At 38.1% G+C, this 27,611-nt stretch overlaps 1 protein-coding gene across 2 annotated transcripts in view; it reads left to right on the top strand.

Moving 5' to 3' along the window:
• The window catches only part of LOC120720863 (protocadherin-9), a 190,484-nt gene extending 163,423 nt beyond the window's left edge, over nt 1-27,061 (top strand). The window contains exon 5 of one of the 2 annotated variants that reach the window (XM_040010689.1): nt 24,299-27,061. In XM_040010689.1, coding sequence (XP_039866623.1) covers nt 24,299-24,669 — 371 coding nt within the window. In that variant the 3' untranslated portion in view covers nt 24,670-27,061. The remainder of the gene's footprint in view (nt 1-24,298) is intronic. The other variant, XM_040010690.1, reaches the window with a different exon arrangement.
• Nucleotides 27,062-27,611: the final 550 nt, after the last annotated feature.

Below are 27,611 nucleotides of genomic sequence, written 5' to 3'. Positions count from 1 at the left end.
TTAAAACAACAGCACCAGAAACGACAAAATGGAAGAAATAATTCTGTTCGCATGGTGCAAAACAGCCAACATATTGTATCATAGAACCTTTTATTCCTGACAAATTTCATTATATAAAATAGGGGAACATATCGCTGCATGATTAGAACAAAGCTGATGTCATCCTCACATTTTATCTACAAATCAGTTATAGGATGAGGCTATAAATTATATGAGAAGGTTTTAAGAAACACACAGAGTTAGTACTTGAGATGTATCCTTTATTACCTTTAATTCATTAATGTGACTGCTCTTTTTACTGGACTAAGATCACATTGGTCTAATTGAGGTCGTTTCAACATTAAAGCCCAAGTTATCACATAAAGATGTTTTGCAGATACAGGCTAAGGGGAAAAACACAGGAAAGGCTTGAAATTGAGTAAATGACAAGCACTCACTGATGTTGACAACTGCCAGTTACTGCCTGGGGTGTCACATGATCAGTTATGATGGACTCTGATATGAGTCACTTGGAGTTAAGGCTCTTAAAATGGGACACTGTGACCTTTCTCTTGGGTACAAGAGCGGTCTGGAAGAGAACAGCTGATGCAGCTGTTAGTGCTGCAGCACTTTTGCTATTTACAAAGCATCTTCAATGTTCATAACCTTTTCTGCCAGAAGCTCTGTTATTCACAGTCTTCATGATCAGGGTTGATGGGCTTAGCGTGCTTAAATCTACATCCAAATGACCTCTGCTATCAGCCTTTCCAATTGTTCTCACTTTTTTTTTTATATGTGGAATTAATGTTTTTGTCTTGAATATAAAGGCGTCACATATAAATGCATCATTCTGGATTGATAGATAGTGTCAAATTAATGCAACATATTACTGTCTTAGCACTTACTGTGTTAAAATGTAAAGTACCCCAAGATGACTGTTGTGAATTGGCTGGTAAAAATAAAAAAAAACATTACACACCACACACACCCACGACACATGTGTGTGAATCCCTTCCACTTCACTGAGTACGGTGTGTTACTAAACACATGTGACTGGTTCTGTGCACCCAGGCTTGTATTGTGTGAGTGTGTGTTCCTGCATGTGAGAACGAGAGTGAGAAAAGGGAGAGAGCTGCTTTATATCTGATACCTGTGTCACTTCCACTTGCCCTAAAATGGAAATTATATTGATATTTCATACTGTGGATGTAGATATATGTAAGATTACCCTGTGGGGACTTTGACTCTTCTTTGAATTAGGACTTGGAATAATCAAATACTATGAATTTTTATTCTTCTTAATCATGAAAAGGCTATGTGGAAATAGCAGAGCCAGAGTTGATTAAATGCAGCTGAGATTCATTGAATCTGGCTCAGAGCTCGGAGGAGTGTTTTAAATAGGAGTCCATTTAACAAAATGTTATGTTCTTAATGGGAAGGTAATAAGATGGTCTTTATCTTTTATTGAAAAAAGTGGAGTCGTTTTCGAGCATGATGATGTATGCTTTGAAAGAGAAATACTTTGAGCAAAGGCGGTAGAGAGAAGGGCCAGAAATATCATGAAAGAGAGTGACTTTTGATCATGTGCTTTGTGCCTGATGTTTGTCAAGTTTAAAGCGGAGGTTATATTGAGCAGGGAGACGTTAAAGGAAGTGAAAAGAACCATAAGTTGCATTATCTAAACAAGTATTCTTTTAGGAAGGTTTAGCTAAAAAAGCTAAATAAAGACATTGATTTAAAAAGTTAATTAGCCCATAAATATTACTGCCGTAACCTGATGCATTTTAGTGCCGCTGCATTACAATAAAATGTGCAAACAGCTTAGATGCAGTTTCTTCCCCAGGGCTAATATACTAGAATCACTTTAATTGGGAGGTATTAGGTTAATTATCACACTGAGATAATTTGTGATGCTGCCAAAGTAATAGAGAAGTTAATTAAATGCATCTCGCAGTTTGGACATGTCAAAGAATCCAGTGCGGTTTTGTTACCTTGTCAGGTTCAGTATCATTTGAATAGAACAAGAATGTACCGTCTTATTATTTATATTTGTGCTTAAAAAATTATATGACATGTCTCAAGTTGAGTATGAATGTTATACTCATTTGCTGAATGAATTTTTTGAGGTCTACATAATTTAATGTTCAAAAAAATTGCTCATTTTTCACACTTTTTGGTGTTTTTTTTCACTTTCTAGACTGCTGTTTTGTTGCATTGTGTTTAAAGTCTGTTGTGATTGGTCAGCTGACTCAGTGGTTGTCTCTCTAAAGTGTGTCACTATTGGCCCAGCTCTCTAGTATCTCCCAGAAACAAGGAAAGACTGTAGAAGCTGCTGCTTCACATAATGTGGAATAGTTTCATGCAGTGGTACTGCCAGCATCACACTTTCATGCAGTGCTTTAATGCAGTGCCATTGCCATTTCCTAAATGGTTTGCACTGTGACCATTTATTCCTTGCAGCTGAGGCGTAGGCGAGAGCTACTGTACCGAGACTGGTCTCCACCAATACTGGTGAACCTGCTTTCATTGCTGCAACTGCTGTGGTAGCTTATGCTTTGTGCAGCATACTGTGCTTCCACCTGGAGTGAAATGTGCTATGTACTGCAATTATTTAAATACTGTGATTTTGTCCTCCTCGCATGATTTATAAAGGCGGGTTTTTAAAACAATGTCAGTTTTAAATCCTTCTTCATGTTTTCCTCACTGAATTTAAAAGTTTGACTTTTTTCTTTGTCACTCACATAAAAATAAATCATCATTCACAAAAAGAGAAAAAAGAAATGTGAAGCAACAAAGCTTGTGTCATTTCATGGATAACGTCTAATGCCAGAAGAACTGGATATGGCAGTATAACACATCAGCCTGCTCTTATTAAAGTCTAATTATACTCCTTTTGCATGTGTATATTCCTACTTAAGTAGAAGATGTCCAGCATTGTGGTGTATTGACAGCCCCACTGGCTGAGATGATGTTATGTGCAGGTTAATCTAGCAGGTCTTGTTGTAGTGGCACGAGATGAAGGGGAGGATTTAGACGTGCCCTCTTGTGTGTGCTAATTAACTGGTACAGATTGTTCCCCTCACCCCACTGCATCTACACACCAAACAGTCTACGCCAGCCCCTCCGCCTCTTACAACCATACAAAATCTTGTGTTCTTTACAAACTCTTGACATTCATTGTTGGATATTCAGGCAGCTTCACCTTCTAATGAATTTCCCTGGAGCCGAGAGGTCAAGTCCTTAAATAAACACAATTAGATGTGTCAAAGGCCTTGACGCAAGCTAATGTTGTACCATTTACTCCTAATTACTCTTTCAACTTGTCTAAACAGAGTGCCTGTGAACACTTTTTATGGTGACAAACCTACTTTTGACCTATTATCCAAAACACCATTCGTGACTGCATTAACTTTTAATACAACTTTGAATACATATCAATGCTTTTTTTCTTTGCATTTATATATTTTTCCATTTATAATTTATGGCCAGAATAACTTTATACTATTGAATTGCACACATTTCAAGCATCATCCAGAGCGTATATATTATAGCCATAATGCCCCAGCAATGCTGTGAATACACATTATTGTGTGTTACTACCAAACATATGTTTTATAGGAGAGTATGAATAAATTTCTTTGTCCTTTATGCTTTAGAGAACACCTGTAGGCAGGCTGAGGAGGAGGATATATACGGTATGTGTAAAGTGTCTTTTGAACAGACAAGTTTTTGCTCTTGATGAGTAACTCTGCTGTCCTGACTTGAGTGGGAAGTTCATTTCACTGGAGAGGCAAGAGAGGGAAGAATCAAGGCCAGGTGATGAAGTAATGACAAGGTTACCCGCACGAATGAAGAACCATTGGTGGCGTAAGAGCGCACAGCTTAAGGGCTTTTGTGGGTTGTTCTTTTCATTATTAAATTAATGTGTAGGATTCGGGAGCATGCACAGATATTTTGCAAAAACAGCACGCCTGCATCTGCAATTATCTGCCACTGCGCTGTTGTTAAAGAGTATTCCTTTGGAAAGATTCATCTCTGTCATTCTGTCTTTATCTCCCCCTCCTCTACCATGTCTATCTGTGAAAGATGAAGTCTTTAAGACCCACACTAATCCTGTCATTATGCTGTCGTCTTCACTGGCATATCTTTTCACTTTCTTGGTTATCCTGTGGACTTAAGCAATTATTGCGCTGCAATTGAAACATCAAGTAATTAATTCATTTTGTATGTTGAGCATACTTGGGTTGATGTCACATTTTGAGTGTGAGACGAGTGTGTTTATGGGTCAGCTGTTGAGAAGGGTAAGAATAGCAGTCAGGATTTTATGCATCTCTTGGCACATGGGACACCCACCCAAGGCCATGAAGTATATAACATGCAGAGTAATGTCATTTAGACCTTGGCAAGCTTCTTGTGTCCCACTCAGGGGACTATCTCGCCTCCACAGTGCTATCTCTCTCATCCTCTCTATTCCCTCTATGTTTCCCCTGCCTCTTCTTTTCATCTGCTCCATTGCTGCATGCCACATTGTTGAATTCTCTTTCTTCAGTCTGTTCCTATTCTCCATTTCCTTCTCTCTCTCGCTTCTCATCACTCTTCTTGGCCTCCCTCCTTTCATCTTAATTGTCTAGCCCTCTCTCTGTACATCTTCTGCCTCCTGGTGCATGCTGTCATCTGCGACCAGCGTGGCACAGAGCGCCGCAACGCACTGCGGTGCCATGATCCAGAAACCCCACATTAACACTGGGATTTCACCCAGAGATTATTTAAGTGTGGCATGCCTGCCAGGCAGGGTTCTTCTCTGTAATCTCTACAGCCCCATGAATAGAGTAGGACTGGGAAAGAGGGGATTTGGAGGAGTTTGGGGGCTGATTGGGTTCTAGAATGGGTACGGTATGGGCTTTTAGGCATTCTCAATATTTCAGTTCCATATGGAGTTGGATTTAGGAGGTGGGGTGATAGCTCAATGTGTCACAGAGAAACTGAGGTTAAATCCCTGGCAATATGATCCTCTTCTTCTCAGTTAGCTATGTATCCTTCTGAGGTTTGCAAAGTAATTTAATTTGAGGTAATTGTAGCGAGGATCCATAATTAAAAGGATTAAAATGCATGCCATTTATAGATGGGCTAAAGGAAATGAAATGATGAGGCCGCTGGCACCATTTCTGCTAATGCCCCATACATGTCTTTCCTTTTCATATCCACTCCTTTGTCAGGGAATTCAGATTTGCATTATTTAATGTGTCACAGGATTCAAATGTAGGATAAAAATAACAACTGCAGACGTTCACAGCAATGACACCACATGTCTGGCTGTTATTACTATCTTGTGCACATTTCATTTCACTTATTTTATTTTTTATCATACTAGTCTACTGTTTGAATTATGTCCCAGGAAATGTGTTTCTCTGTGTCTATTTGTGATGACAGAGCGTGTCCTCGACTCAACATGGTCACCCTCTCACAGCGGCAAAGGTCTTTGACCCCATCAGAGAGTCAGAGCGCCTGCTGATTTTTTGACATTGAGAGGGGAACAGACAAAGCTACTCATCAAATGTCCAATGACTGAGAGAACTGTAGGAGGAATGGTTTTTGATACAATGCCATTTACAATTTACTACCTATTCTTTGCCTCAACAACAGCTTGAAAAGGGTTTGTGTTGCCGCTTATTTATTATTTAAATATTAGTTTTCTCAGCATATCCTTTGTGAACATTTCTGTGAGGTAAACATTAAAAGATCTGTTTTTGTTTTTTGCTATTTCAAAAATGAAGAGGCTGAACTCAAATAAATACTGCAAAGCAACCTATGAGGATGTACACTGCATAAGCACAGAAATGTCAACAATAAGGCAACTTACCACCATATTAGTTTAATTGTCAACAACAAAAACAAACAAAATGTTAATGCTAGAGAAGATTATGGAGTGGAATTTCTTTACAGTAGCACATTTTTCATATTTTGTACACTTTATGGTGTGAAACATCTGCCTTTGTAATACCTACTTTATATTATCTATTTAACTCTCCATTTGTTTGTTTATTCTTTTCAGCTGTTAAGGTGAGCTGAAAACTTCTGCACTAAAATAGAATTTTAAGTTTTTTTAAAACCAACAGATATGTTTGATAATAGTAGGCATAGAGTTGTCTATAAAAACAATATTACATTTGTATTTTCATCTACCTTGTAGTTTTATGTTTCTGTGGCATACGGGACTGAGACATGTGTTCCAAACACACCTGAGTGGTGTATTACTTTGCTTTCATCCTCATGCCTCATGTTCTGCAGCTCCATGCTGGAAAGAGCTATTACAACAGGAGTAGCAAGGGAGAGTCATGGTGGTTGGCACAGACGTAAGGATTTAGGAGTACCTCAATGCCTAGCATTTACACAGGCAGCATGACAAAGGTATTCTCTTAACAACAGTCCCTTAGAGAGCCAATGAGGGAACATAATCCTTAAGATTAGTTTGATTGATTTGTTTCTTCCAACAGGATTCAAAATAGCAAGGTTGTTATAATCGTTCTCCTCTATCGAAACAAGTGAGGTGGAAAAGAAGCGTACACTGACAGCATAATGATATCTGCTCGACTGTTGATTTTATGAGTACCTTTTTCAAAACTGAAATGGTAGAATTTTTTTAAAAAGCCTTACATTTCAAAAAGAGCCCTAATTTCCACATTTACAATTATAGTCAAATTTGTCAGTGTCAGAAATGAATGCCGAATGCCTCTTTTCAGTAAAGTTGAACGTCAAAGTGTGTTGGAAAAAAAATAAAAACAAATATACACTTAACAGGTCAACTGAGTATTATCACCAAAGCACATTTGAAGTAGCAAAAGATGCAAGATGTGTAAAATTAGTGAAGGAAAAGAAAAAGCATTTTGATGAGTGGGAGTTATAATGACTATTTCATATTTTACTTATTCCAGATGGTTGCATTTCATCTAAACAGTGACTACAACCCACCATATCTATTTCTTGTGATAAACAGAGAAAATCATACCAGATTGCTTGTGCTGGTTAAAAGCGAAGCATTGTCATTTGTCCAAATATCATTTAAAAGGTTAACTTCATGCAATTGCACATTTTCAATCCCTACTAACCGGCACCTCTGAAATCTACATCTTTGAGCTCTACTGCTTCTTTTTTTCACTTATTAATATTTATGTAACATGAAAAATAATATTTTTCCATCCTTATATGCTCTGTTGCTCTGAAAGCTGAGTGATTTGTTAAGGGAAGAGGGATATGGCTGCAGAGGATGTGGGTAACAGTTTAAATGTCCTTGACAAGTGCACAGTTTGCAAAGGAGCAAATTTAATTTCCATGGTTTGAATTTTCAAAGGTATCACCTGCTGTAATTGCTTGACTGGGGGATCCATAAATCATTGTTCAGTAAGGTCATCTTGTAATTTCTTCCCTAATGCTGGCATTTATTTTCTTAGCATCCTCTCTTTCTTCTGATTTAATCTAGCTAGGTCATTTGAGAGATTAATTGCTGCCATCTTCAAAAACAACAAATTAGTTTCACACATGTTCTGACATTAAGACTGAGTAACCCCACGTAACAACATCTAGCCTGTCACAAAAATGCCCGACCACATTGGTGCTCGGTGTCATGTGAGTTTGCCACTGTTACAAAGTAATCACTATAAAGTGGTTTTTCCTCTTCATCTGAGAAAATGTAGATTTGACTTCTATAGAACTGGTGGGCTGAATTAATAATATATCACCTTCACATAGTTGTATGTTCTCCTTTTTCTTTTGACACAAATGTCATTAAAGGTCAGAAACGATGTAAATTAAATCAATGTTTTTGATTATCCCACTTCATCATTAGTTCTGATTAATTTCTCTCTTCAAAAAGATGAAAATGGGAAGCTGATCTCCTACTATTTCTAGTTCGACAATCACACTTTCATCTTCAGCCGTAAATTAGACTTCCCTTTTATCTTTCAAGTAGTGAGGTAAAATACATCAGCCCATCAACAAGTCACATTTTCAAACTCTTAATAATTGGAAAGACTGAATTTAGCCTGGAACCAAAGGAGATGTAAAGGTTCTTATTTCATTAAGACAGCTTTGTTCATCATGCAGTCTTATTAAAGTTAACATATAGTGTGTTTTTAAAGTGTGAGAATAACTGCAAAAACACTTTCTTCTCAACCATCGTGACATATAGTTGTTACAATCTGACAATGAAAGATTTAGTCCTGGGACTAGGAAGTGTTGTTTTGAAACTTTTGATATAACTAAGTAGGTTGCTGTTACCTCCTGCTTACTTAGATCTTTTACCTTCTTAATTTGTTTGTGCTTTCAGCTACAAAATGTCTGTTACACATAAGAGGTATGGCATTAGTGGTATAGAATATATACAGTACTTTTTAAACAAATTTCTTTGGAGAAGTTTAAACAGTCTCTCAAACTAAATATATGCTATATTTTTACCAGTGCATCTTTTTGTCTGTAAGAATATATATAGCAATCATACGTGGGCCATATTCTAGATCCGGTCCCTCTCACAGATGGAGATTGGAAGAGACTTCTGGGTTGCACAGACCTCCTGCAAAGATGTGATGGACAGTTAATTACTTGGCTGACAGAAGTTATTCGCCACCTGCACCCAACAGGGGTTTCTGCCAGGCCCTGACCTCCACTTCCTCCCAGTGCACCCACCAGCTCACAGAGCAGATTTCTGCATATGGCTATCAGTCACATTCCATGTTATTATTATCAAGTTTTATTTCATTTTTAGTCTTGCTTTGTCGCTTTGTGCAAACACATGCACTGAAATACAATACTCATTTTTCATTACCGCAATAAATCTGTAGAAAATGATCATTTACTGATGATTGTCATTAAATTTACGTTTATCAAATCAGTGGGGATTTTTGCATTTGTACAATATCTATCCCGAGTGTGAGAGACCTACATTAAAGAAAAGCTTTGACACAGATGACTGAAATGTAAAATTTAAAAGTTTTATTTTTCGAACTTGCATCGCTTTGACTGTTTCTTATTTAGACTTTGCATTTTTAGTACATTTCTAATATTATTTTCTACTACTGAGGACACAGCTTCATGTGATCCAGTGGCTTTAAATATATAACTGCCAATTTTTGTTAACACCTTAACACCACTGTAGCCGAGGCAGACGGTTCTCACAGTTGAAGAGGAGGTGCTAACTTTTTTGTCACTGCCAATTTAATGCCTGAACAACTTGCAAATTTTGACACATTTGCTTATTTAACAGGTAGAAATCATTGCAAACTACATGGTATGATGTAGCTACAAGCTTATGTTTAGATGTGAGGGACCAAAAACAAGTAGCAATACACTGTTAATGCCAAGAGTACAAATAGCATGCAGTTACTTTGAAGTAATCTGCATGAAATGAATAATCCATACAGTATATAGGTGACCTTGGAAATAATAAAAAAGAGACAACCCTTCATTTTTTTACAAGCTGAAGTTTTATACAAAATCATAGATTATGGGCCACAAGTTTTCAAGCATACATTATTTCCATTTGATTCAGAACATTTTAATAGACACTATGGCACTGTCCTCTCCCTCAGGTAATTATGAATAAATGTATATGTAGGCAGAACGTTGTCTGAAATTACAGTTATTAACAGAGAGGAGATGTACCTCAATATTGCAATTACAGAGCTCTCCTGGGATTAACAAAATTCTGTTTTATTATCAAATTCCTTCAGGCTCCAGGTACTGATCAACACAGAGAATTACATGTCTTTCTGTCATTACAGTCTATGCCTCCCACCCACCACACCCCCATCCATTTTCATTTTTTGTGCTACCCACTTGCTGTATCTCTGCAAATGAGCATTCACTGGACCTGCTGTGCCCTTCAGTAGCTTGTTACATACTTTAACGGAATTGACATGCAAACCTGCGCTCTATATCACGGGATGAAGCTATAAGTTATAAAGAGTTGCCAAAAGATTTACCCAGTTTTAGAGACTTGTGTGTGTGTGTGTGTGTGTGTGTGTGTGTGTGTGTGTGTGTGTGTGTGTGTGTGTGTGTGTGTGTGTGAATTAATGATTAATTAATGAAACATAATTATGGCTTTACAACACATTGTAAAATATATGATGAAAGGCAATGAATGTTATTGAGGTACAAGTTTTGTGGGGAGCCATGAAAGAAAATTGCAATATAACCTAATGCATGCACTGCAGTAAACCACAGAGTTCAACCCAGTCTCCTACAAATTATATTATGCATCTGATTTTCAAGGGTTATTTGATTATATTTTTTACAAGCAACATTTCATGCCTTTACAAAAGTACTGTGCCAACTTATTTAAGCAAAGAGCAAAGTAAGACTGAAAATTGTAGAAATGGATGGAAATACAGTGTTTTACTAAAAAAAAGAGGCTTATTAGTTATACTGCAATACCATACTATGGCATTATTTGGTCTGTGATATTAGCATGTTGCTTGGTAACATGATGCTGCTACAGATACTCCCCTACACAAGGGTTCACCAAAGGCGATTTGTGTCTTCTCCAGCTGGAATTAAACCAGTAACCTTTTGCCTGACAAGCAAATGTGTTAACCAGGACACCAATGGAAGCACTTGCTAGGCAACATGATGGCATAATATCGCATACATGAATCAAGCATTACTGAAATTAATATATATATATTGGTAGGTGGCTACTAGCACCATGATGGCATCATAATATGTGATATAGAACCTTCAGGGTCCTAAGATGTAGCCATGTGCCAAGTTTGGGTTCTCAGCTCCTGAGAGAAGTTCACAGACAGACAGACATTTTGAGTTTTGAATATATATAGAGCGAGTTTTGACATCTGACATTTTTGAATATAAGTTTATCTAATATTATTAAACAGAATAAAATCTTTGACATATGTTAATCAAATGTATTGCAATTCTAAATACCTTAGCTATTATAGAAGAATCAGTTTTAAACACAACTCTCAGGAGAGACTCTTTAATGTGAATTAGGTGAATAATCTGTAAATTGTACCTCCCAACTTTGAAGTTTATTCTTATTCTAATGGCTGCTTCAATTCGTAATAATATACTTGCTGAATATTGTTTCAGTAGCATACAATCACTAGCATACAATTTGAGATGCTGATTACCAGTAGTTTACACTGTTACACACCACTAAACCAATTTTTTTGGCTCACATGAAATGTAATACATTGCGATTGTGCTGCCAGTGACAATTTGTTTTCTTCTTATCCCTTCAAGATTAAAATCAATACTCACTACATAAAACAAAGATCCACATCACAAACAAAAACATAAAGACACGCTGCATTATGGCACGCCGTGAAGCAACTGAACTGAACCGCTGAGCTACACTGAAGCAGTCATTATTTTCTTTCATTTAGATTTTACTTTCTAATGTCTTCTTTAATACAGGAAAGAGAATTAGGGCTTTGGTGCACTATTACTTTTTTATGGGGTCAACTTGATCATTATCTGTATGTTACATTACTTACATCATTAAAAGCACAGCAAGCCCACACTAATTAAAAGATTATGCTCTTGTTTTCAATTGGAAATCTATTCGTCATATGGCAACATAATAACCATCATCTGGGTGGGTTTTTTGTATGTGTGTTTGAGGACAGGATTGTAATATATTTATGTCTGTCAATAATTGATATTTGGACTGTCAGGGCACCAATTTGTCCAAGCGTTTTCCAGAAAATTGGCTTAATAAAATTTATTCTCTCCTGCCATAAAATTCGTTCACTAGACTGCAAGAGGCAACTGTGAAAACTGTATTTATCATCACATACTTTATTCGTTATTGTAATCAACTATAGTAATATAAAATATGAATAAATGCATTTGTGTCACTGTTGAGATACTCACTGTCTTAGATGAGAAATCATATTAAAAGGTCAGTGACTGAGTTTTATGTAGTAGAAGATTAAAGAAGGAGATGAAATCAGTTACATATGCCAATTGTCATGGCGACTGAACACTTCCACAGGACCGTACCAAACTTTGTATTTACACTGCCTTGCACAATAACTTAATAAAGAAAGTGAATTACTAACAAGGAAGAATTTAAAGAATGAAAAGAAATTTAAAAACAAGTCTTTGTTCAATTAAATCATTATGGTACTGTGTATTTAGCTAATATAATTCTTAAATAAAATAAGAACAACAGTTGTTTAAACTTAAGAATAACAATGCGAAAGGATTAGGGATTTTCTTATCTCAGTGCCCTACAAAGAATCATTTCAGTAGCACAGCTGACTTAATTTAACCATTCAGATTTGGGTGTTCAGACAGATAAACTGTAATTAATTAGGCCTACTGCTGAAAAATGACATTATTGTTCCAAAGCTAGAATGCTTCCAGCAAATTTGTCATTAGCAACCCTTTAACTATTCATTGCTCAATAAACATGAATAATGCGCTTTGTCTTTGGTGTTTTTTTTTCTGGTATTGATGGGATTTCTTTTGGTACTTTTTGGGGGGGTATATGTGTTACTTATGTTAGAGATAGCAGTGCTGTCAAAAGTAAAATAATTTTCTGTAAAAAAATTGTATAGTACAGTATAGTTTAGTAAGAAAGATATGCAGCGTTTGTCTTAAAACCCTATGCACTTCATAATATATATAAAAAAACCCACTTTCTGTAATTGTAAGTGTGCACAAGGTAACACATAAAGTCACACTAGGCATAACCAGAAATTAGTATCATATATTCTTTAAGGATTTTTTTGGCAGTTATGTAGGTTTACAGTATGTCATGTCATCAAAAAACAAAAAACAAAAAAACAAAACAGTAAAAATTATAGTAATACTTTAAAGAAAATGAATAAAAACTACAACAATAATATACTCTTAGGTTCTGGTAATAAAATTATACATTAGCAAAGAATTATAAAGTCCATCTCTCTGTTATACTTTCAGTTAGCTTTAGCTAGTTAGCCACTTTTTGCGTCCTCAGTCTTTTTCCGTTAATGTTAATGTATCTACAGCAGTGCTGTAAAGCCCAGCTTTGAAACAATCTGCATTTGAAATTATTCTTCTAAACGTTGTAGTACAAATGATTCTTACAACAAAAAGCGCTTGTTAGCCCTGAGTAACACATATTCTTTGGCTGTCTGTTGAGCAGTGGCCTGGGCCCCGCCCACAGTGAAAGTTGACCTCAGAAGCAGTATGACAAGAAATACCAGCAAAAGCCAGGTCACAGTCATTTCCTGTTTGACAATGTAGCATTATATATGCTGATCTTACAATTTTATCTTATCTAAAATTATATTTTACTGGCTGTATTTTGCAATTTTTTTATAGATTATGTTAACTTATGTTGACTATGAAAATAATCATTTAAGGTTAAACCTTGGACTTCACCTTTGTCTACAAGGAACCGTGAACTTAATAAAACATTCTTCATGCCATCTCTCTTGTCCTAATCATCAGTTTCTAAATCTAAAATACACAATTTTTCCTCCTTTTTTAAATTTTCCATCTACATTAATGTTACTTTTGTTTAACCTTATGAAAGATCAATGTTTATTACTGCACTTATACCAACTACATTTTTGTAAACATGTATGAACTCCGGAGGCAGCCGACAGGTATCAACAGGCCAAGCAGAATGCAGCTCAGGCAGTGGCTGAAGCAAAAACTCGGGTGTGGGAGGAGTTCGGAGAGGCCATGGAAAAAGACTTTCGGACTGCCTCGAAGAGATTCTGGCAAACCGTCAGGTGCTCTACCTGCACTGTGTATAGTGCTGGCGGAGCGCTGCTGACGTCGACTGAGAAAATTGTCAGGCGGTGGAAGGAATACTTCGAGGACCTCGTTAATCCCACTGACACGTCTTCCGAGGAGGAAGCAGAGTCTGGGGGTGAGGGGAATGACCCGCCAATTTCCGGGGGCAAGGTCAGGCAGTTAAACAACTCCTTGGTGGCAAAGCCCCTGGTGTTGATGAGGTCTGCCCCGAGTTCCTGAAGGCTCTGGACGTTGTAGGACTGTCCTGGTTGACACGCCTCTACAATGTTGCGTGGAGATCAGGGGCAGTACCCCTGGACTGGCAGACCGGGGTGGTGATCCCCATCTTTAAGAAGGGAGACCGGAGGGTGTGTTCCAACTACAGGGGGATCACACTCCTCAGCCTCCCTGGGAAAGTCTATGCCAGGGTGCTGGAAAGGAGAGTTTGTCCGCTAGTCGAACCTTGGATACAGGAGGAACAATGCGGTTTTCGTCCTGGTCGCGGAACACTGGACCAGCTCTTTATCCTCTCAAGGATACTGCATGGGAGTTTGCCCAACCAGTCTACATGTGTTTTGTGGACTTGGAGAAGGCCTTCGACTGTGTCCCTCGGTGTGTCCTGTGGGAGGTGTTGCGGGAGTATGGGGTGTCTGGCCCATTGCTACGGGCCATTCGATCCCTATACAACCGTTGCAAGAGCTTGGTTCGCATTACCGGCAACAAGTCGGACTCTTTCCCGGTGGGTGATGGGCTCCGCCAGGGCTGCCCTTTGTCACCGGTTCTGTTCATAATTTTTATGGACTGGATTTCTAGGCGCAGCCAAGTGGTGGAGGGCTTTCATTTTGGTGGCCTCAGAATCTCATCTCTGCTTTTTGCAGATGATGTGGTTCTGTTGGCTTCATCGGGTGAGGGCCTCCAGCTCGCACTGGAACGGTTCGCAGCCGAGTGTGAAGCAGCGGGAATGAGGATCAGCACCTCCAAATCTGAGGCCATGGTTCTCAGCCGGAAAAGGGTGGAGTGCCCACTCCGGGTCGGGGATGAGTTCCTGCCCCAAGTGGAGGAGTTCAAGTATCTCGGGGTCTTGTTCGCGAGTGATGGGAGAAGGGAGCCGGAGATCGACAGACGGATTGGGGCTGCAGCTGCAGTGATGCAGACACGGTCCGTCGTGGTGAAGAGGGAGCTGAGTGTAAAAGCGAAGCTCTCAATTTACTGGTCAATCTACGTCCCTGCCCTCATCTATGGCCACAAGCTGTGGGTAGTGACCGAAAGAACGAGATTGCGGATACAAGCGACAGAAATGAGCTTCCTCCAGCTGGCCTCTGCCTTAGAGATAGGGTGAGAAGTTCGGCCATCCGGGAGGGGCTCACGTAGAGCCGCTGCTGCTCCACATCGAAAGGAGCCAGCTGAGGTGGTTCGGGCATTTGACAAGGATGCCTCCTGGGTGAGGTGTTCCGGGCAAGTCCCACCGGGAGGAGGCCCCGGGGCAGACCCAGGACACCCTGGAGAGATTATATCTCTCGGCTGGCCTGGGAACGCCTTGGTGTTCCCCCGGATAAGCTGGAGGAGGTGGCTGGGGAGAGGGAGGTTTGGGCCTCTCTGCTTAGGCTGCTGCCCCCGCGACCCGGCCTCGGATAAAGCGGATGAAGATGGATGGATGGATGGATGGATGAACCCTTACATAGCCACAGACACACTGTGGATTTTTGTTGTAATCTGTATATGCTTACAGGATTTACTACATTTGGCTGCTTTTGACCACAAACTGAATCATCCTCTATTAACACTGCCAGTGATCAAAGTGTCTCAATATTCTGTGCCCTATTTGACAGCCAAGGCTCGCGTGTCTGAATATTCCCACATAAACAACCTGGCTGATCCCTTCAACACAGTCAGCGTGTCCTCATTGAATATCATTTCACCTGTTAAGACTATGTCATACTTTTATTTAAGAATTTTGATAAACTGATAAATCCATCCCCATCTTTCACTTTTGCTCATCATGAAATGTTCTTTTCTTTCCTTTTTTAAATCCTATTTTACTGATAAAATGAAGTCACTTAGTATTTGATTACACCCAACTTACTGTGTCTTTGATTACAAGTGTACTGTTCAAACCAGTTTTATTCGATTACTTTGTCTGTACTTTTAGAAGTGCTGTCACACATGAGAGTGCTTTCCTTTGATATATACTGCCTTCTTTTTACTTGAAGTAATATATACTATTGAGCTCAGTCTTCTTGGTATTTTTAATATTTCCTTGTTAAGTAGTTTGTTCCCGAAGACTTGGGCTAGATCCCTCTTTCCTTTAAAATCATAGGCCAGTTTCTAAGTGACCTTTTTATCTCAAAATGCTGATGTCTCCTTTTTATGCTGATGACACAAAGATATATTTGCCCATTAAATGATCCTATCCAGATATGCTGAGATTGATTAATAATGGTGTGAAATCCTAAATTGGATGTCAAGCAATTTTCTCCAACTGAACTCAAAACTTAAATTACTGTCATCGAGTCTTAACTCATGAACATTTATGTCATCTGAGCATGAAAAAGTGAGTAAGAGTGAAGTGAATAAATTAACCTCATAGTTACATTACACAAGTAACTATGTAATGTGTCATGCAAAGAATCTGCATGCAACATTACAACAGAAGTCTAAAAATATTTTGAATTTTCCAGTGTAGAAAAGAGTCACTTTCTGCAGTGTAATGTAGAGATCCTTCCTAAAATCTTTCTTTAACTTGCACTATAGTTGTATTTGGTCCCAAACCTAGTACTCATCCTTACCCTGGGTCATAGTGCGATGTACAGTCTAACAGTGACAAAAGTGCAGATGCTGAGGTGTTTTGGATCTCACTATAAATAGGATGCAAGGTGTTTTCTACAGTGAAATTTAGTTCAGTCCTCATCATCCCTTTTTACTGTTGTCTCCAGGCCAAACAGCGGTTTTTCACCAGTTTATTAATTCCTTGTCGGTACCTTTTCTTCTTCGTCGTCACAAAGAACAGTGTTGCTTCCCCGAGCTGATACTGTACATATGGTCTGCTGCATGCACTTAAGAGTCAGAGCTCAACAACAACAGTCTAATCTGCCCTTCTTCTCCCCAACTCTATGTTATCAGCACAGCACAGTTTGTTTTTAATATGGAAATCTCACCACGTCTCCAAATGCAGCTTCAGCATATTTTCACTGTGCTTACTCACATTCTCAGTTACTTATTCCTCTAGGAATATATTTATTTCCAAAAAATCAGTAGAGGCAAGTTTGTCAGTGGTCGATATCTGGTGCCGGTGTTGCTCTGGGAGTTGATGTTTGCTGTGGATATGTATAGTATTAAGGCAAATATAGGAAGACATGAAAATGCATTTTGGTTCCATTCATATAAAAATCTAATATTTTGATTTTTTGGAAATCTTGAATGGAGACTCTGGTCTCAGAAGGTCATTTGTCTTTCAGCCATTCGATCATCCTTCTTTGCTTATCCAATTCAGGGTTGCGATGTGCCTCGCAGAGCTGTCATAGGGTGAGACACACAGGGCAGACAACCATTTACAATCACAATCACCAATTAACCACGTCTTCAGACTGCGGGAGGAGACACGGGGGAGAACATGCAAACTTCACACAGAAAGATCCCGGCTAGTTGGTGGAGTCGAACTCAGGGCCTTCTTGCTGTAAGGCAACAGCGCTAACCGCACCACCGTGCTGCCCCCAAATGTATTTCAGACTTTGAGGAAATTTATTTTGCTTTCCCACACTGCCAAAGCTCTTCATGTGTCTACAATCCAATTCTCTTCTCACAAGTGCTGCACTGTGAAAAGTAGTTTCAGCTAAGAGTGGTTGTAGGTGGCACGACCCAGAAATTTGTGGTGTACAGTAGATGGACAAAAAAAGCTCAACATCTTCTGTATTGTCCCTGTGCTATTATTCCAGTAACTTTAAACTTGTTTTCCAAGTGTGAGAGCCCAGATGATTTTAATAATATCTGTTGTATCACTTTTAGAGAGTCATGTAGAAAATGTAAGAGCAAAAAGAGGAATAACAAATATGGTATGTGATTACAGAATTAGTTATTGTAAGGCTTAGCAGTTAAAGCAGAATGCTGGAAAGTCAAAAGAAGCTGAAATAACTTTTTCTAAGATAACTCTTTTTCACTAAGGCTTAGTAGCTCCAGATTTAAACCTTTATATCATGCCAAGGAGTTTAATTGAGTTTTTAACAGAGGTGAATAATGAAAATGCTCACCAAATGCTCTCACGTGTTGATTTGTTGAAGGAAACTTGTAATTTGTAATTTATGTTACTTGGTAATGCGAGCTATCAGACCACATGCTGTTTTAAAGCACTCTAGGCCATTTAAGCAACAAGCCATGCTACTGTAGAATTACCACTTTAGTGTGCTTCCAAATCATCATTAATCTTACTAATCAGGCAAACCGTAGTCCAGGGCACATATTGGAAGAATGAACAGGAGCAAATAGGAGGTTAAGAGACTTATTCTTTGAAAAGTGAAAAGGAGGGAAAATGCTAATTACATTTCTCGAGGTTCTTTTCCAAGAAACACACAAAGTTCAGTTGCACACATACTTCTTCACACGCCATACTGTACAGCTGACATTAAAAAAGTCTGGTCGAGAGAGAGAGAATAGCTTTAACTGAAAATTTGAATTACAAATTGATCTGAGAATAGCTTTAAGTGAGGTCTAAGATAATAATATTTACCACTGATCATGGAAAATTATGTAAATGATAGTCATTTTTTGACAGGCTTTGTGTTTTTTTTTTCTTACTATTGCTCACCTTCACTTCCCTTTTATTTTTCTTCGCTCCCCTTCAATTTTTTTATCTGACCACCCTTCACTTCCATTCTCAAACTTTGTCTTTTTTTTCTATTTTGACTCCATCCTGCGCTTCATCTCCTCTCATGAGAAGCTTCTTGCTGGCCTCAAAGGGAGCACTAGAAAGGATCCATCAGCCAGACTGGTATTCTCAGGAGAATGCATCCAGTGTTTTGCTCTGTTCTGCTCCACTCACTATTATATCTATCCAACCCTAGATAGCCTTTACTGTAGATCACAGGGCCTGTTTTCAAATTTGCTGCATAGCAGTATGAAGCTGTGATTCTATGCCTCGTTGGTTACCAACCACTATAAGACTCACACATTTCCCCAGGCTATTTACAATATATATATATATATATATATATATATATATATATACTTTTACTACAAGACGGATCTTTATGTATTGGTTATGTTTATAACATTGTGTGCCATTACATGCCTTAGTGTGCACAGTGATGGAAAGGTGGCATGCGTATATATCCTTAGTAGTAGAAGATAAAAGGGTCACAAAGAAAAAACTTACACCAGAAGCATACAGAATAAATCTCTCTGACATATCTTGAGGGTTTTTGAGTGGTAGTGGAAAAACAGCACTATGGAACTTTTGGCCTCCGTGCTGGACTAAAACAAAGCCTCATTCATCCCCAAATAACAACATCTGGGCATGCTTAACAGCATGGATAAATAAACAAGCCCTGTGGACACTAAATCCCCCACACTCAATCACTCTCATTCCCTCTCCACCCGTTCCCCCTTGCCATTCTCAAGGCTGTGAGTTGTTGGTGTGGGACTGGCACATCAGCACTGATAGTGTGCATCCAATTAATTAGCCAAATGTTATCTCATTAGTAATAGCCAGAAGACTAAAACAAGACTCCCTTATAGTTGCAAACAACCTCTGGTCAAAAATAAGGATGATTCTCTCCTCCTCTGTAACCTCTGTGATCTTTTGATGCTGAGTGGGAGGAGAGAAAGAGAGGCATGTAAATACTTTTTTGGTCAAAGTGTCCATCGTTAAACAGCTATTTCTTGTACCTCACATTTATTCCACAGCTTCCGCAGAATTAAGCACACCAGCCCTTAGCACAGCCTAATGACATCGTATCAGGAGGCAATCTAATGGTTTCTTTGTCTTTAAGGTATCTGTCTTTGTGGACATCTGCAACATTTGCACAGCGCTGTAAGCAAAAGTCAGCACCATCTGACACAGTTCTGAATCCCTTGCATTCCTCAACACCTGTGCCTCAATGTTATTTAAAGTACTCAGGGGCTCTGCACCAAACACAAGCCACCGGCTATTTGCTTCTTTGTGTGTGTGTGTGTGTGTGTGTGTGTGTGTGTGTGTGTGTGTGTGTGTGTGTGTGTGTGTGTGTGTGTGTGTGTGTATGTGTGCGTGTGCAAGCACAGGGAGGAATTTGACTTCCTGAGCACAGTAACCATGAGCAACACACTATGCAGAGATAAAGTAGAAATAAATAATGTGAAAACAATTTTGTATGAATGAAAGGAACATTAATTTACATATACTCTATACTCCTTATTTATGCAGTAGAGCCATGTGCTTGTGAAATCAGCTGAATTAAAAAGCTTAAAAAAGCTTAGGGTATTTTGGTTTTGTTTCCAAATGACACGTTTTGTCTGTATTTAAAAAAAAAAATGAACAAAAACGCAAGAATGTTAGGCAGGAGATTTGGAAAACAATTCTGTTTCTCTATCTGTTTGTTCATAACATCAGTATATTAAAAGAACTTCTCTGTGACTTAGGAAAGCTATGTTTATAGCAAAACTTTAGCTAAGGTACAAAAGAGACATTGAGGTGTATTTTCTCTACAATTACTTCACAAGTCACAAAAGGAATTCATACTGGGTCTGTTGATGTTGTGACGTTATGGTTTGTTGGTGCTTTTCGTCCGTCCAGCGCTCTTCAGGATTCAGTAGGAGTAACAAGATGTTATTTGACATCCTCTGGAGTATTCCCATTCACCAGTGACAGGTTTTTTTATTACACGTTTGGCATGTGCAGCCATGTTATTATGCAAGAATGTTTAAATGAATTACAATCCAAATAGGAAACTGGGTTTCATGAATTATATGGTCCATCACCAGCCCACTCCGAATTGTAATACATGACATGAGATGTAACTCTGAGAACAGAGTTGGGAAGTCAGAAGGTAATGAGGCAAAAAAGGAAGCTTTTCTTCGGAACAAGATAACCAGGAAAAGTTAGCAGCTAATAAGTGCTGGTAGTCAATGTTATCCAGTTCGGTAATTTTGCCCGATCAACAGGTAAGATTAAAATAAAGAGCAATGAAAGGAAAAGAAATTATTTTTAAAAAATGCATAATTAACTACGTGTGCATATTGATTATGGATATAGAAACTGTGACTGGTCCAGCAAAATAAAAGGACATGACAAAAAGTATTAAAAAAATATAAAGAAAAATAATAATGCTGGCTAAAATGAGGGTTTTGTTCTTAATAAATGGGTTTCACCCACTCTAAGAGGAGGCATTCTTTTGCAGTGTCAAAAAGTCTTCTCCAGGGCAACGTGGACTAATGGGATAAAATTCCTGCTCTTACAGTGTACTTTCAATTAAACAGACTCACATATTTCTGCACACTTAAGAACAGGGCTCCGTTCGCGTGCGTGCATCAATGGGGAGCCAGTAAAGAAGGATTGCTGGTGTTTTGGTTTTGTTTGAAATTGGTCTGCTGAGTCTGAGTTTTAAATACTCTCCATTTCTTTCATTTTTGGAAGTGTGGAGTCGGGCTCCTGGAGAGTGATATACCACAGAACTTTTATTAAGCTGGTAATAGCGAAGTGATATCCTGGAGTTGTTGCTGAAGTTTAAATATGTTGCTTTACTAACAGTGCCTCAGATAAATGTTTTAAAAAAAAAAGACTAAAAACCTGAAGGGACAGTGTTCTGATAATCCTGTCATATGTTTTATTGGATTGATTTATTTTGCAATGTATGGTCATGTTACTGTATTTTCCATAGCATCTCTTGGGGTACAGTGGAGTGTGGACATTTCAATCTTTTATCCTTTATGTTTAGGTATCCAATTTATTTTGACTTCCCTACTCATTTGCTTTCCCTGTATGGGAATTATAGGTCGGTATTATAAGACTCTTGTATATGAATAGATTTTGTAACCTATCAGCTCTATACCTCAAGTGGTCTTTTCAATCAGGCTTTGTCTCTGCATTTTCTCAAACAGCAGGTATACAGAGATTAACGGTGAAAATGGCTGATTCAAATTATCCTCTGCTGCCCACTGGGGCCACTGATTGTACCAATCTGCATGCAAATGGTCATGTTTATTACACCAGGGGAAAAGCAAAGCACAAAGTGTTCTTGATTAATGACTGGCTCTGCTTTGTTAAAAAAGGAATCAAAATTAAACAGGAAACATAGACATTACAGTCATTTGATCCTGCTGTAATCAATACACAAAGTCCAAATTCATCATATGTATATAGTCTAATTTACAACCTTGTGTTATTACATTATTATTTCTCAAGTGTCCAGTGATTGCAAAGTTAGAAGAAATGCCATCAGAGACATAGTGATTTTAATGTCGTCATTATTATCTTATTAAAAAAAGTAGATGCAAATGGGAGCCTTCTTTCTTGTTCATTTGTTCTCAACTGCACACCATGTACTGTATATGTACACGGCTTTTTTCCTTCTTACCATCTCTCTTCCTTAAGAGTTCCCCAGATATCTACTCACTCATCTACAATTTCATTTGAGGAATTCATCTTGCCGTCTCCTGGGTACCATGTATTATTGCTCTCTGTGGTTCTTCATGCAACTATGATAATGTGTATCTTGGTTATACTCCTCATATGCCAATTATGGGTGCCTGTTATTGTGATGGACTCTACATTCACGCAGAAGAGTGACTGACTCCTGCTTCTGCTTTCTTCACATCATTTTGCAGTATGTGCTGTAAAAGTCAGAAAGCAGTATTAAAGAAGCGAGGCTTAGTGGAGTATGAGAAAATGTTCCCATTTGGATCAGAAGACATGAATAATTATAGCAATAGGAAAAAATTGCTCTCCTCATGCAAAACAGTTTTATTTTTGCCCAAGATGAGCTTTATAAAAAGGTTTATAGGCCAAGCAGTGACTGTCAGAAACAAACAATATGTGAATCTCCAAATATAAAAAATGTAAATGTCAATTTGTATGCTGTGTTGCATAATCCAAGAGTATCATGTTAGATTACAGTTACCTCAACATCAACTTTGAAAATATGAAATCGCAATTTGAACTACAGACTCAATATTTTATATGAAGTGGGTGTTTTATGTATCAAAATCCCTTAAAAGTCAGTGCTAAACATACACACAATTGCATTTTAGCATTAAGATTTACTAATTATTGTATTGTTATTATATTGATCCATCTAGAAGTCTTTGACAGAGCTCACAAAAACAGTTTCAATATAAAAGTAGCTGCCCGATGTAATGAGTTTGGTTCTTAGACATTTCCAGTGTTTTTCAAAATTAATCCCAGAAGTAAAGTACAGCAAGGTTGCTTTCAATGCAAAATGTTTAACTGAGCTTGAAATGTTTACGGCTGAATTTTCTGATCACATTGGTACAGGATAAAGGTTATACAGACCTTAAAGGTCAGCAGACAGTTAGGTGATGATGTTATTCTAAGCCAAAAGTGTTTGTTATGGATTCTCAGTAGACCTAGCACACTGTAAACATTGCAGCAAGGCTTTGACCATTCACTGATGCTGGCATTTGAATATTAAGTTAAACTTTAATTAGCAAAAAAGATTTACCACTCTATACCATTTTCTGGTATATCTTTGTAACATAACTAATCTGAAATTTTATATATGTAAATGAAGAAGGAGAAAAACCAGTTCATGCCCAGGTTTGCAAAAAACAAAAAGCAACCCCTTTTAGCTGATGCACCAGCCGATTAGCAGTTTGTGAAGCAAAGGGACAAATTAGGACAAATAGGTATAATTTTCTCTTTTAGGTAAAACAGAAAAAAAAAAAATGAATTAATTACCCTGCTATACTGTACAAACACAAACATGACTGCTTTGTTTTTCATTTTAAGAAAATAAAACTGATTCAAAGAAGGAGATTTATTCAAATGGGAGAATTCCATTACGTTTCATGCATTATGCATGTTTTCTATCAAATGAGATTTCAACAAATACCACCTGAAATATTTACTGTTTGATGGTGATGTATGTTCAGCCAAGGAGTAGCCAGATGGTGGCAGAGAGCTGGCAAGGATAGATGATTTGTTGTGATGCAAATTGTCCTTCAACTTTCTTCCCCCCACCTCCCGGTTTAGGTGAAGTGAGGTAGGCTAATTTCCAGAAAATTATTTATAGTGGAGACAGCAACATGATTTACAATAAGGAATTAGTGAACTTCTATGCCTTTGAATAGCTTATAACATAACCGTTGGCTGACGTGTTTAAAAACCTGTTTAGATTAACAAATAAATAATAAAGACTATTAGAAACAATTTTAAATCTGCCAGACGGTGGCTTTCCTAAGATCTATAGCACTACCATGTCTCCCAGTTCCCCAAAGAAAATCTCCTTCTCTGTTACATTTCTAGCTTGTTTTCTGAATCACTAAAGTATGCAAAGTTCCCCCTCTCATATTCTGGGCTATTCTGGAGTGGAGAACCTTACGTTCAGCGAGAACAGCAAAATATATAACAACTCTCTTTCTGGTTCTTCTGTTTTAGATGGCCCCCTTGGACCACGCGGTCTAGTGGAAGCTACAGAGATGTGTACACAGGAGTGCCTTGTCCTGGGACATTCAGACAACTGCTGGATGCCGCCAACACTGGGAACATACCAACAGCCCAAGTCACCTGTAACCAGCTTCGGGTCTCAGAGGGAGTGGGGTCCCAAGGACAAACTGCTCAATGGACATACTCTGAGCAGAACCTGGAAAAATGAGAGTGGGCGGTCAGAGCATTTTGGTGACAGAAAGCAGTTTGGAAGTGGGGAGGGACACTTCACCAGCAGTGGCATGGCTGATATTCCACTGGTGAGTCTCAAGTCCTGCCAGCCAGCCTCTTGCCCAGACAGCCCAAAGGACCAGCAGCTATAAGAGGGACTTTCCTTCTGTGCTGTTAGATGTCCTTACATCTGGACACAGTGAACAGGCGGAGCAATCATCGGAGCTCCTCCCCATTTATTTTTTCTCTCTTATTTCTGTTCTTCGCACTTAAGTTGATGCTTCTGCAGTGTAAGAGCCACATTTACTATGGTGGTCACAAAATAGTGCTTATGCTGTGTTACCATGGCTCTAGAGGAAACTGTGTGTGTGATCCTCTATGGATTTCTTTAACATTCAGCAAGGTTTTTTTGTTGAGTGTGAATTGGACAAGTGCCACGGGGACGTGCATAAATTAAAAGAAATTAGAAGAAAGGAAAAAAAACTACCATGGCTGACCAATATATACAAATATTTGTGGTGTGGTTGTTATTGAGTTGTTCAGGACTATATTTAATCGACACAATCAAAGAAAATGGAATTACACTTCAGAAAGTGTTGTTCTAACACTGTTTGTGAACACTTGTTTATTCTGTCATTGTCTCTGTGTTTGTAAATAAGACTTATTAACCACTATCATGTATCTGTAATATCCAAAGTGAATAGGACAGTTTTTGGCCGTTATCATTATAATGCCTTGTCATCAGAATTTGGGATTTTAGCTGGACTGAGCTCTATAATAAGGGAAAATGTACAACAACAAGACATTTATGTATTTCTTGGAAAAAATACTGTTGATTTAAGCAAATTTTCCATCTCGTAATATACCCAGTGTTGCCCATATTTCTTAATAATTTTCTTCAAGTAATGCAAAACCACAACCAAATCTTTTTTTCTATAAAAAACAAAAGAAAAACACAAACAAACAAAAAACAAAAAAGCAAAATGTTTTGTATGAAGGATGTCAGTGCTCAATATGTGCATTATAAAAATGAAAAGCTCTGAAAGCTCTCCATAAACCAGTTTTGAAGGTGTTCAGTACAAATTAAATAGCAATATATTTGTAAATGGCTAAATGTTTTATCTAATGTTGATCTTATTACTGTATAGATTTTATTCAAATTGTGATTTGACTGAGAAAAATCCCTCAGTAGTATCTGCAGTTTCCTGGCATATGTATATATCTGTATTATTTCCACACAAACTATTATTTTCCATACATAAGAAAACACAGGTTAAGATCACACTTTAATCACTGTGCCTTCATGATGTTTCTTCAAATACTGAATTGTGCTTATTTCAATGACAACATGTTGGCTACAAAGAATATTCTGTATGATAATCAAATGCCTTACGCATTGAATGTTTGCCAAATTTAGAGACATAATCACACACATGTTAAAGTACAAAATCAAGTAGATGATACTGAAGAAAAACACAAAGGCATGTGCAGATAATGGGTTAACCATGAGAGACCATTTTCTGTCATTCCACTGTCTGAAAAGGTTTGTTTTATTCCACAGCATGGAGGGCAAATTACACAATGGAAAAAGCATGCTAAAAGATATAGCTTTTAAAATTAACTTGATCATTTTTGTGTCATTTTACTTTGTTGGAATAGCGTTGATTTGTGCATTAAGGAGAGATTCAGTTTGTAAAGCACTTTCATATTTATGTCACAATATAATGAAGTTAAGTGGGATGGAGTGATTTGCTTATCGCAGTATGTTTGTCAGTTGTGAGGGTGTTTGACAACACAGATACTGAACAGTTAATCCTTGTTACTACTCTACAGGTATACAGCTACTGCAATAAATGTTTTAAGTACGTGTATGCTTAATTTGTGTGCAGGATAATCGCCTCAGCAGCTATGTGTGTGCTGTAAATGTATTCCCACTTGGGTCATTTTTCCTTAATAATTTAGTGTAAAAAAAGCAAGCCAGCCCCTTTATTTTGAGAGCACAGTGCATTCATGAGGTACAATTTAGTTTTTCCTCATTTTTTTTATTTCTTTGAACACAGCGAGATTCTTCCTGTTATCAGGTCCCATTTTCTGCTTAAAATATTTTACCTTAAAAAGGTGTCAAAACAGCCTTGATACGACTGATTCTTGAGTAATAATCCCTCTGCCTGTTGCTTTAGTTTGCATGTTGTGTCCTTACCATACACATAATGCTTCCTTAAAGCATTAATGTCAGGGTCACTGTGCGTCAAATCCTGAGGGAAGCAATCTAGGAAGGTCAAATTTCTGGAAGTGAGTTGCCATGGAAATGAAGACGGCTTAAACATCCAAAGAACATGAAAAAAAAAAAACTCCCAGTAGTTTCTTTCAGTAACTTTTCTTTGGTTTTCAGCTTCACTATGTTTAGTAACAGTAAAGGACAGGTCTCTTTCTGGATTTTTTTTTTTTTTGTATCAAACCTGGTACATTTTTTGCTGCATATCCTTGATGTGACTCTCCAGCTCCACCTTATTCCAAAGGGTGCTCTATTAGATTGAGATCTAGTGACAGTGCACTCACTCACATGTTCAAGCAACCAGTTTGATTTGTGCTTGTTACATGGAACCTTATTCTGCTGGAAGCAGCCATCAGATGAGTGTATTGTGGTCCTGAAGGAATGGACATACACCATTACACCGCCAATTTTAATTTCAGCATGTCATCTTGAGCATCAGAATGGGAATGAAAGTCAGTCACATGACGGCATGGCAGGTAGCTCATGTAGCTTTGACCAAAGACTACAAATAAACAATGGCTGAAACCACCATACTATCACCAATCAGTTAGTCAAGTCCTGCTGTGAAGACTTAAACTCAGCATTTGTTATTGCCACCTTGGTGTCTTAAAACTTGATGTGATGAGTGACGAATCAACTGAAGGACTCTTTTGTCTTTTTGACGTGTTTTAATGCTTTATATCCTGCTCTAATCTGAACAACCCCCCTAAGTCTCTCTGGGTTTTTATCATCACTATTCATCAGCATGTTTTAAAGCTCAGTTTGTAAAACCTTGCGATGTAACTACAGCCTGTTGCCTCACTGTTTGCCAGACAACAA

Source organism: Simochromis diagramma, unplaced genomic scaffold (genome assembly GCF_900408965.1).
Source record: "Simochromis diagramma unplaced genomic scaffold, fSimDia1.1 OVJJ01000603.1, whole genome shotgun sequence".
Classification (NCBI taxonomy): domain Eukaryota; kingdom Metazoa; phylum Chordata; class Actinopteri; order Cichliformes; family Cichlidae; genus Simochromis; species Simochromis diagramma.
Note: the sequence above shows the minus strand (reverse complement) of the source record. Positions and strands in the feature narration are given on the sequence as shown.